At 39.6% G+C, this 12708-nt stretch overlaps 1 protein-coding gene across 1 annotated transcript in view; it reads right to left on the bottom strand.

Annotated features, from left to right (window-relative positions):
• The window catches only part of LOC122089411, a 37709-nt gene that overhangs the window by 15068 nt on the left and 9933 nt on the right, over nucleotides 1-12708 (bottom strand). The window contains exons 5-8 of the mRNA XM_042659115.1: nucleotides 6352-6411; nucleotides 5209-5268; nucleotides 3108-3230; nucleotides 2802-2873 (exon numbers count right to left, since the gene is read on the bottom strand). Of these exons, the coding sequence (XP_042515049.1) occupies nucleotides 2802-2873; nucleotides 3108-3230; nucleotides 5209-5268; nucleotides 6352-6411 (315 nt within the window). The remainder of the gene's footprint in view (nucleotides 1-2801; nucleotides 2874-3107; nucleotides 3231-5208; nucleotides 5269-6351; nucleotides 6412-12708) is intronic.

The following is a 12708-nucleotide window of genomic DNA, read 5'->3' as shown; positions in this document are numbered from 1 at the left end:
AATCAGGTGAGAGGTGAAGCGGGAGGTTCTCTGCCACCCACCAAGCTCAACCCTTGGAGCACCAGTAATGAAGCGGGAGTTAGGCAAGCTTATCCATATTGGGATGGAGCAGCGGTCCACCTTCCAGAGCACTGAGCTTGTCTCGTTCTTCAGAGAAGTTGAAGATAAAGATGCCATTGTCAAGAAGAAAGGTGTCCAAGGTGCCAACAATTCTCCATTGCTTCAAAAGAGAGGATTTCACGACGTTGAATAGGGGCCTACTTCCAAGAAAGTGTCCGATCAAACAATTCTTCCATTTGAGGATCTGAGGTTCAAGGAACCCAGAGAGGCACATATCGACTTTCTTGTCGTCTAAGAAAGAAGGGGGGAAGAAATGGAGGTGTCCAAATCTGGAGGGAGAAGGGTTGGAATTGGCAACAAAGGACCAAGATTTTCAGGGATGGGAAGGTTTGGAGGGGGAAGGGATAGGAGTTGAGAGGGAGGAAAGAGGAAGAGCAAGGCTAACGGAAGGTGCGGCTGTAGGGGTGAGAGAGGGGAGAGGAGAGGACAGAGTGTTTCATATGGTTATTAGCCATCGGAAGGTGGTCGGACATGGGAGGAGTGAGGTTCAAACCATGACTAAGAGGGGGAGCATTTTCTGATTCATCCAGATGCACCTAACTTGATGAAGATAATGATGAGTCCTATTTGACAATAAGGGGGTGAATCAACGTATCCAATTTTCTTTTTTTTTAATCCGACACAATCTGACGTGGCAAATAGGTTGGCACTTAAGCAATCACACACACATTCTTGTACACACTTAACCTCCTGTCATATGCACTTTCATGTGTGCACACCCATCTTGCAGCCCACATATAATCCAAATGCAATACAAGAAATTTAAAGAAGCCACATGCACAACATAACTATTTTTACGAGGTTCGGCAATAAGCCTACGGCCCCGGAGTAGTGCCTATAAAGGCTTCGTATCTACTTAATACATTACTTTAACTATAACTGTAGTAAGGAGCACCTACACCCAAGTTTTTCCCAGCATATAACTAAGAGGGAACTTAGTGCCAATACAAACAACAATACCCGCTATCGAGTTTACCCAGCATAAAACTAGAGGGCCCCACTCATGGCAAAGTTTAGGTAGTAACAACTATCACACATGTCCCGTGTCCAGATGCAACTGGACACCTCAGGAGAAAGATAATGGACTTACAATGATGCCCTACAATGTTCCACAAGCTAGAATAGTTTTACAGCACACATTAACTATCTCTAGCATACATACTATATTTAGATGGCATATAAAAACAAACAAAGTTTGGAACAAGCTTACAGTCGTATCCGAGATGTCCAAAGATGACCCGAAGTTGATCTTTGTTCACTGGAACCTTCAACTACACCTCTGATGGGTGAACTTGAATTTCAAGTGTACACAGTAGCTTTGGAGACCACTCAATCAACCCTCTTTGTCTCTTCTTCTTCAATGCACACGAGAACAACAAACCCCTTTCTTTCTTCAACTTTTCTTCCTTTTTCTCTTTTACTTTCAGTATAAAGCTTTAATCACACATCCACCATGTTCAGCTTCCTTTAATGAAGCTCTCTTTAAATTCACTTGAGGTAGAAACTCACATTCAATGCACTTAAAGTGATTTTTTTTGGGTGGGGGGGGTTTCTTCTGTTCTCTTTTCTCTTCTAGGACCTTATCTTCTTTTGTTATTGGAAGAGAAATAATGACAATGAGCCCTAAATGTCACTTAAATAGCCCAACAAAAGACCCAATCCGGAGCTTGGTCCAACCACCCAGATTGAACCAGAAACCAGTCTAGCAGACTGAACTTTCCTCATTCCATAGAGCATAAATTCTTTTATATAGCTCCTTTTGGGTGATTCTTGTCTCATTTGAAAGAAGACTAAAAAATCTACAACTTTTCCAGAAATAGTCTTCCCCCAATTCTGCCTGGAAGGTGCTGAAATATTGACTCAAAATCATATGAACCAAACCCTTCATGAGTTGATAGTGTACCTGTAAACGAACAACTTACTCCAACTCAAGGTTGAATGTCAATGTTGGGCAGATTGCACCTCTTCAATGGAAATAGTCATATCTCTATCATTGGAGCTCTGATTGACCCGATCCTTTTTCGTACATACAGAAGACTCGAAGGACCACAATTTTCAGAAGGTGCCATCAACCCAGGTCCAGTGCATGGATCCTAAAAATGGGCACAAACCCAACTGATGTGTAGGACATTGCGCCTGAAGATTACGTCGTAACTTTTCACTTCAAAATCAGATTGACACAATTCTAGTTGTGTCGGATTCATGACTCAAAGTACTATAATTCTCTTAAACAAACCATCTTCAAAATTGTTCCTAGGCGTTGTCTATGTGCTCTAGACAACAGGGTGGAATAATGACATCTGTGCTTGAAATGTTCCATTCTAGCTTAGCATTCCTTCTTACCACATGGAGCAAAAATAAGAAAAGATTTCACTCTTTCACCAAAGTTTGTCTCTCATACGCCTAGGCACCCCTCCAACGCCTTGACAACCATGGTCTTACATCGCATGGTAGCTCCCACTAGGAACCCTAGGTACCAACCCAACACCACCATCAAGCATGCAAATATTCAGTAATAGACATCTGCCTCTTAAATTCCATTTCCTTTACATATATCTTTTAGAAAAATTAACTGAATGGATCTAATATAAACTGCATAAAGAAATAAATTCATTTGCACAGAATTTGCTGTTATTCAATATATATACAGAAGAAAAGGAGAAGAAAATTTTGTTACCCACTTCTTGTAAATGCTCCCAACCAGGTTTCCGCTTAGCTACCACATCTCGGAGTTGATCATATCGCATTGATTCCTAGGCCAAGGGGTAAATCAATCATCAGTAAGGGGGAAAAGAGCTACTATTAGAGGGAAGAATGCTCCACAACCTTACTAGGTCAGAGTAGAGAGCTATGTTGCAGGACCCTCACTAAAACTATCTGTGAGGAAAGGAATTAAATCAAATATTGCAAGAACCAACGTATAAAATATGATATGATGGACCTAGAACCTGGATAAGAGGAATAATAACTGAATATGACCCACTAACCTTATATTGCCACCAGATTTTTTGTTTGACATCATCATCATAGTTGAATCCTCCCAAAATCTGAGGCATGGTGATTAACCAAAATTGAGCTATGTTTGGATCTCTCATGCCATGAGCGATATTCTGAAACAATAAACAAAAGCAAGATAAAACACTGTTAACTATTAAAGCTTCTCTTTCTTTTTTTCTCCTACAGCACTTGTCCTTGAATTTTTATAGGATAATGAAGAAATTTACAGCTAGCTAGGGATGACAAACCTTTCCTGCCACGAAAACTAAGTTAAAAAAATAAATAAAAATAAATAAAAAAATCTGATAAGAAAAGACTATGCATTTACTGCTTCCTTTTATAATAATAGTACAAGTAACAGTTCTGCAAAACAATTTGAAAAGAATAATGTATATAAAAAAAAAAAAAACTAATTATCCATCTAATTTAATGCATAACAATTAAGTCTCAGTTGGCGCAAACTTATGAATACCAAGGGGAATTACTATAACGGAAAAGGGATGTGTGGAAAGTTCGCATATTAAGGAACTCAAGCAATTCATATGCAGGCTTCCTTAGGGTTGTCTCAATAAAGATGGTGGATGTAGGCATATCCCTTGCATAGTAAAAGAATTCGGTGAGATGTCGGAAATTTCTCGGTTTTGACAGCTAGAGTCAAAACCACTTACAATATAGAAAAAGTGCGATACCTCAAGTGAGATTCAGTTTCGGACAGATGTTGATCTGGGAAATTTCTCGGTTTCAACAGCTACCAAGTCAAAACCACTTACGATATAGAAAAAGTGCAATACCTTGACTGAGATTTTCATTTCAGACCGAAATCTTGGTCCGATATTTCGTATCGGAATATCTCGGTCAATGTCACATGGACCTATATATAAACACCCCAACTTTTCAACCCAAACTCGGTTATTTCGACCTGTTTCAACCTGCTATCCCACAAATTGGTTTTTTGCTGCATCTTTTAGCCAAATCTTACCAAAGAAGCTTCGAACAAGTGGATTTGTTAATTTTGTTTCTCAACACCATTTGGAGGAGATTTTATGCCTGATAACACTTGAAGGTAACACACTTTTCTCAAAAACATTTTTTTGCAAAAAAACATGATGAATAAGGTGAGTCATCCAATTGCATTGTTCTATACTACTAAATATATGTCCCTTTGTAATAATTACTAACAAATCATGTACGATGCCTTATTTATTGAATGGTTTATAATTTGATATATTTAATTCCTAATGCTTATTTAAGTTGTTTTACTTGAATTATAAATGTTTTAGTAGTACAAAAGATTGTATAGTACCAACCTAAGAAGTCAAAGTACCATTTTGGGTTTTATTTTTTAAAATTTAATGTTTCCACTGTATTTAGAAGGCCTAAAATAGGCTGGATGACACATTTCAAGACCTAATTTGGCCATATGGCCACCGAAACAAAACCCCGGAATTTGCCGGAAAAAATGCAAGGTTTCGGCAAGATCTCGAGATATCTCGGTTTCGGGCATGACCAAAACCATGCCCAAAACTGAGACCTCGAACCTTGATCCCTTGTCGTCGCCAAATTAAATTCTCACAATGATAAAAACAGTCTAAATTAGCTTCATAACAGTAGTAAGCTCATCATTAACAGGATTTGTTAACTTTACTCGGGCTTTCCCTTATTGAGCATAATATTAATAATATATCATGGACGGTACTTCTTGTTAGGTTGTTGTTAAGCACCAGAGCTCAATCTTCTATTACATTTTCACCTTAAGAAGCACAAGATCTTTTTCATCTTTTAAAACTATTACCTATCTGCACTCCTTGTTTTGATTTTAACATATGCTGGACAGTTACAGAATTATAAATCAACAAGATCAAAATTTTCATAGCTGTACTTTGACAACTTTAAGCATAAGGAACATGCAACATGATATATGAGACTATGTAATCAAGTCACATGGCACAACCAAACAGAAGGAAAGGAGTCGAAACAAAAGAAGACGGTTGCAGGAACTCTCAAAACTTTAAGGACTCGTCAGACAGACTTTAATATGGTTAACTATTAATTAATAAGAAATTGCATGGGACTGGGAATTCTCACACCAACCTCGTAGGGGTAATCCATCTTGCTCAAGACACTGTATGCTTTCCAGGGTGGCTCCATAATCTGAGAAGAAGAATGAAGAATTAAAGAAGAGAAAGAATGTGTTCCATTGCAATTTTTTTTATACTTCAATGTAAAGATTCTTATCTTCCCCCACCCCACCCCCAACAGAGAGAGAGAGATCCAAAACTCATCCAAATCTAATTCAACTCTACTGCTGTTCTAGAGTTGTCAATTTTCTTTTTCTCTTTTTGATAAGCAACAATAAAACGTTGTTGATATGAGAAGAATTACAGAGTGCTACCAAACATTACAACAGGAAACCCATTCTAGAGTTATCATTTAGTTACTTTTTTCTGTCATTTAATTTCACTTACCTTACAAGAGGGCTATACCTGCAAACTAGGGCTGCCGTGGAGATTGCAAGTAGGCAGCACTAGTTTTATTTTTTCTTTTTCCTTCATGTTCAATTTAATTAGGACCGTGTTAGCTAAGTTGGTCTGAGTCAAGTTCTGGTAAGTTGTGGCTTGACTATCCAAATGGGTTTATCAACACACACCAAAAAAAAAAAAATGTAGAACTTTTTGGATGTACATTCTTTTTTCTTACATTCTTGTATCAAGTTTCCAATGTTTTTCCATCTCAAAAAAAAAAAAAACAAAACAAAACAAAACAAAACAAAACAAAAAAATTCCAGATCCAACCCAGCCTTGTAGAAACTCAAGGTATTTCAAAAACAAATTACAAAATAAGGGATTTTTTTAATCTATCAGATGGAAATAATACCAAATAGATAGATTTAAAAAAATAAATAAATAAAATAAAAATAAAAACCCTTCGTGGAGGCTTACTAATACATCGTAACTCCACTAATAACAGTAGGGGGAAAATGATACAAAAAAAAAAAAAAAAAACTCCAACAAAATTCTAGCATCTGTCAGATATGCACTAATGCATCTCACTCTTCCAAATAAGAAAACATACCAGTTCCAAAGACACTACATTGAAGAATGCATGCTACATACCGGAAAGGTGAGGGGGGGACAAGAAACAAAAAGAAAGGGAAAAGGGGGCAGGTTAAAGAAAATTCAATACAAATAAAAGCTCTCGCGTAGTAACCAATGGAAATGTCACAAAATGACTCACATCATCAGCAGAGATCCTAACTTGTAACTTGTGTTTACATTCAGGACAGCTCATCACACCCTGCAAAATAGAGAAGTTAAACACATTATTATAAAGTAAAACACAATACAGTTAAATTTAGGGGGCTAAATATTGTTTCATCTATTATTAAAAATTGGGTAAACCTTCAGTAAAAGAGAAATCACATTAGCCCTAATCTGATCATATTCTACATTCAAACTTGCCAGGAAATCATAGACCTGGAGCATCTTCTCCCACTTCTTAAAACCCACTTCTTAAAACCTACAACGTCAGTAGCATAAGCAAGTCGATAGGTCTCATAGTAATCTATTTCATTCCACATTCCATGCAGTTCAGAATAATAATATTGGGATACTGTGAGATCCTTCTGAGTGGCCTATGAAGTTTCTTTCTCAATTCAAAGCAATGGGCACTAATGCCCACTTGAGAATAGGTTCCCTTCACAGCTTTCCGGATAAAGGCAGCAGTATCAAGCAACAAATAGCCCCTAGCAATAGAAGGGGTCATAGAATTGATAAGATATAACATTACCATACAGTTGGCAGCGTCCCATTTGTCTTGAGGGCACTGATGCGAATCCGGGTTCCAAGAACGGGAATCGGATCGCTTAAGGGCCCACTGGGATTCTCAATAAACAATTGCAATAACCAACAACAGATTCGTAATTGAGTAGAGCTTAAACTAGATGGCAAAACTGTAGTTAAACTCAAGTTTCAAAGAGAATGGCAATTCTGTAAATACATAGGAATTTCCAAATAGTGGCAAACTTGTAATTTATGAACTATTTAGAACCCCTTTAGAATTAGATAATTGGCTTAGGACACAAAGGGAATTAAATCAAAAGGAAATAGTTGATTCTGAAAAAGTATAACAGAAGTGGGGTTAAACTGAAATAATAAACTCAAATCAGGGCCTTTATTGTAATATCAGGAACTAGGGCTTAAATGTAAAAAGAAAGACTTAGCTTCTTCTTCCTCACGATAAACAGAACCAGGGTAAAGGAGAACCCAGAAATCGATCCAACCGCCTGTCCAAGGGTCCAACCCTCACAAAAATCTGGGAACAGGGTCGTTTTCCCCAACCGTGGTGAATCCAAGCTTCCAATCTTCAAACGGAGGTGCTGAAATGTTAACTATGACGCTGCAGTCAAGTCTGGCGCAAGTTGCAGAACCAGATCTGGTTTCGAGTCGATTCCTCGCAGCAGATCCAAGCTTTGGAGTTAATATTATAGGGTTTGAGACGCCTTCAAAGTAGCGCCCTTTGACCCAAATCTCAGAGTCAAAAGGTAAGAGACAAGGGTTCAACAAGCTTCCCTTTGGTGCTTGGTGTTACCGTCCAGCAGAGAAGATGAATAGTAACCAGCAGTTGTAAACAGGGAAACAAAGAAGAAACTAATGGAGATGAAGAAGAAAAACTAAAGAGGAAAATAGGAGAGGGAAAAGAAGAGATTAGAAGATTTCAGAGAAAAAAACTTCAAAGTGGGAGAACAAGCTTCACGGCAGCCATACCATTCATTCCAAAATTCAATTCTTCAAAACCCGAGTTTCACTAGTGTATTATAAGGCTATAAAAAAGAAAATCAAAGCATAAATTGGTAAGTAAGAAAAAATGGAAACTAGCCTATATAACAACTAAAATAAAAATCAAATCTAAATAAAAGACTGTCAATCTAACTTCTAACTAATAAAGGAAAGTAAATAAAGAACCCCAAATCAAAGAGCTCCCTTCCATCGCCCAACTGCATCAGGCACCAGCAGGAGTAGGGTGAGCAATATTACCTATAAGACAACCGGCATAACCATGGCCGGCAATAGACAAATACTAGAGTGAGACCACATCAGATAGTTGCTCCCATCCAACTTGATAGAGCAAGTAGGGAAGATAGGGTAGTCGCCATTAGAACCACGACTCCCCCCATCCTAGAGAACTTATGTGCCAGTGTCTTCAAATGCCATAAATATTGATCCCAAGAACAATCACAAGAAGAGTAAATCATCCAGATCCAGCCAATCACAAGGATTTAGGTCTTCAACCATCCAAATCTAGTCCATCACAGGGGATCTGAGTAAAGGTTAGGGTTCCAAACAAGGAGAAGGCCCCCAATGGGAAGAAACTCACCACTGAGGGGAAAATCCTAAGGGAACCAAAAGTAAAGGGAGAAAATACTCTAAAATAAAAAAGGTGGTGAGGCACTAAAGAGAGGAGGCCGAGAGAGAGAGAGAGAGAGTAACGCGGTGCGGGAGGTGCGTGGGTGAGAAATAGAGAGAGCGGTGACGGAGGTGGTGGAGTCTAGGAGGAAAGCTTGAAGGCAGCAGTGGTGGTGGCCGTGCGCAAGGGAAAGTGCAAAAGGAGGAGGTGGCAGTGATGATGCATGGCGGTGGTGGTAGGGTTAGGATTAGGCTTTTAGAGGGAAAGAGGAAGAGAAGGGTTTTTCTCTCTAACCTGCTCTAATACCATGAAGAATAAGGGAGAATGTGACTTGTGTCTAATCTTGACACAAGCCTCTCTATTTATAATGAAAATAAAACCCTAAAGGGCTTAAGGGTCCGTTAAGATAAAACCCCTAAAACCCATTAACAAATAATTCATTATTACAACACATCATATTGCTAAAATTGTTTGCTATGACTCACTCTCCCTCCTACTTTAGTTTTGTGTCCTCTCTATCTACTGCCCTATTCCCTAGACTTGGTAGGAAGCAATTATAGAACCACAGGGGCAGGGAGCTATGGCAGAAGAGATGCAGGCATTTAAGAAAAATAACACGTGGGATCTTGTTTGTCTTCCTTCATAGAAGAAGACAATTGGGGGCAAGTGGGTCTTCACCGTTAAGTAGAGGGCTGATGGTACAATGGACCGTTATAAAGCTAGGCTTGTTGCCAAGGGCTTCACCCAAACTTATGGGATTGATTACCAAGAGATGTTTGCACCAATGGCCAAGATGAACACTATTTGTGTTATCCTATCTTGTGTTGTGAACCTAAACTAGGACCTCCAGCAATTAGACGCAAAAACACATTCCTTCATGGGGAAATCAAGGTGTATATGGAGTTTCCTCCCGGTTTTGTATGCTCTAAAACTCAGGGGAAGTTGTGCAAACTGAAGCGTGCTTTATATGCTATAAAGAAGTCACCACGTGCCTAGTTTGGGTGCTTTCACAAGGCCATGGTTACTGCAGGCTACTCTTAGAGCAATGTTGACCACATATTGTTCAACAAACGCATAGGTGGAAAGATTGCAGTCATGATTGTGTATATTGATGATATTACCATCATAGGTGATGACATTGAAGAAATTTCTCGCCTTAAGTTATATCTGGGCAAGGAATTTGAGATTAAGGATCTGGGACAGCTTCGCTACTTTTTGGACATTGAAGGTGCCAGCCAGGTCCTCTCGCGGTATTTACTTATCTCAAAGGAAGTATGTGCTATATCTCCTCTTTGAGGCTGGTATGTTGGGATGCAAGCTGGTTGATACCTCCATTGATGCTAGCTCTCACTCAGTAAGCAAGAGCAATGATCCAATGGATAAAGGACAATATCAGAGATTAGTTGAGCATTTAATCTACCTTTCTCATACAGGTCCTGACATTGCTTATGTTGTCAACCTGGTAAGCCAGTACATGCATGATCCTTGTTCTTCTCACATGGAAGCAATACTGTGAATCCTCTTACTTGAAGCCTGCCCTAGGTTGCGGCATCCTCTTCTCTCTTAACAATCACCTTCAAGTGGAGGCATTCACAGATGCCGACTGGGAAGGTTCTCCTGATGATCGCAGGTCTACTACAAGCAATGGAAGTTTTGTTGGTGGCAACCTTGCCACCTAGAGAAGGAAAAAGCAAGATATTGTGGCTCGATCAAGTTCTAAAGCAGAGTTCCGTGCAATGGCTCAAGAAATCTGTGAACTCCTATAGCTCCGCAGTCTGCTCACTGATTTGGCTGTTCCTATTACTCTTCCTATGATGCTTCATTACGACAGCAAGTCAACAATTAGCATCACACACAACCCAATCCAGCATGATAGGACGAAACACGAGGAGACTGGTCGTCACTTCATCAAGGAAAAGTTGGCTCGGATCTTATCAATGTGCCATTTGTTCCTATTAATGAACAACTGGCTAATGTGTTCACAAAAGGTCTTAGTAGCAAGATGTTTCATCTTATTATTTACAATTTGGGAATCCATTATATCTATGCCCCAAGTTGACGAGGAGTAAAATGGGTACAATGGTAGAATTGCCTTATAAGGGTATTTCGTCTTGTATTCATTTTAGACTTTTCTCCTCCATATTATAAATAAAGTTGGCTTATGCCCATTACACACAAGTCACTCATTCAAGACAACAGTTTCTATATACCATATGAAATTCTTTTAACAAAAAAATTTACACAGCCCCATAAAGAAAAGCTTAGCCACATGGAGCAAATTTGATTGATTAGACTATTGGACAGATAGAAAACCACTGAATCATTGAGATGTTGAAATTGTATGGCCTATCTCAACTATGGCCCACCATTTAATGGATTTTCTCTAATTTATTCTCAGTCGTCAAATGAGTAGAGGATTGATGTAGCAATTATAGCAATGGGATAGAAAATGAACCATCTAGATGGCCAACAATTGAACTTTGAAACCAAACTCAGTCATATGGTTCACCATGTATTGAATCTTTTCCCTCTCCATCCAAATCTTGATCAAAATGGACCAATTGATTTTACCAAGTGATGTAATGCTTTTGCATTGAAATGTGTTTAAACTTAATAGACAAATCAAGGGTGACATGGACAATAATATATCACAAAAATATGGAATCAGCAAATATGTAAGCCTTTCTTAATGAACAGTGAAGGAAACATCATATCCATTTTTATTTTTTTTTTGGATGAATAAATAATTCATTACCAAGAGAGGAAGAATATACAAAGGAAAAAGGGGGGGAGGGAGGCTTAAGCCAATAAGGAGAAGCCAACCCAAGGGGAGCAAAACCAAACTAAAACAAAACCATCACGGACTAATAAAAGATGGAGAGAGAGGGGGAATGGGGGCGGCGAGCCACAAGTAGTCAAGGGGGCTGCGGGTGCTAGTGATGTTGGGTATGCTGAGGGTGTTGAGGGTGCTGTGGGTGCTGGTGATGCTAGGGGAGCTAGGTGACGGCAACTTAAAGGTTCCAAGAAGAAATGATGAGGGAGTTTCTGCGGGAGACTGGAACGGGCCGGTTATGCCTAGTGAGGAGAGCCTAGGCTTTGGTAGCGACATCAAAGGAGATAGCTTTCCAAATCTTGTCCAGGGAACAAGATTTAGCGGTCCATCTACGGTTTTTGCGCTCCATCCAGAGATGGTTTATAGTATCACAAAAAGCTAATTTACCAATAGCATCACAAATGGACGAACCAGAGAGACATATCAACCCAAATACATTCTCTTTCAAAAAGGAGAATGGATCTTCTAGAAGGCCAGCACTTGGAAAGGATGAATTTCCAGACTTAGTAGGATAGGGGGCAAGAGAAGAACAGATGGGGGGTATCCTCTACGCCCGAGGCACATACGTAGCTGGAAGGATTAGCGGGGACATGGCAGTGAGTGAGGAAGGATTGGGTGGGAAGACAGCTGGACAGGCAGCGCCAAAGAGTGAAACTTTGGCGGAGGATATGACCTTTAAACCAGACTAGTTTATGCCAGAGAACCGAAGGGGAAGGGGAAGGGGAACGGATAAAGGACCAAGCAGAGGCAAAAGAGAATAACACACTGGAAGAGGAAAGCCAAATGTAGTTAATGCAGGAGTAGATTACAAGAAACTACCCCAGCAGTTTATAACCCCAAACAAGACAAATAGGACGAGGAAACAAGGAAATAAGACCATCAAATAAACCCCCAAGGGTACAATACCGATATATGAGCAAAACCAGCCCATAACCTAACTTGATAGGAGAGAGAAAGACCTGCTATAGAGCTAGAGAGAGAGAGGTGCGGCCAGGTCTGTAGGAGTCCGATTGAGCTGCACTCTTGGGCGTAGATAGTCCTTCGGGAGGGTATAAAAACCCCCAAAGTTGAGAGGATTCTGACGGCTGGTTGTGAAATTACAAGCTTTCTTGATTTTTTGACCTAGGGGAGAGAAAACTGAGAAGAACCTTCAAGAACAGCAGCTGAATGCTTCCAACAGTGACTAGGCAAGGATCATGGGACCCTTATGAGGCCTAGAATACCCTGATTGAAGACCTAGCTGAACAGAGTACAGAAGAGAGAAAGAGAGGAGATCGATCTCTCTCCTATTCCCACTAAGATTGCTGATCGGTTCTTATTTCTACAGACTTTTATCAGAATTTGAATTATACCTC

The sequence above is a fragment of the Macadamia integrifolia genome, chromosome 9, assembly GCF_013358625.1.
Source record: "Macadamia integrifolia cultivar HAES 741 chromosome 9, SCU_Mint_v3, whole genome shotgun sequence".
NCBI lineage: Eukaryota > Viridiplantae > Streptophyta > Magnoliopsida > Proteales > Proteaceae > Macadamia > Macadamia integrifolia.
This window is presented reverse-complemented; position numbering and strand designations above follow the sequence as displayed.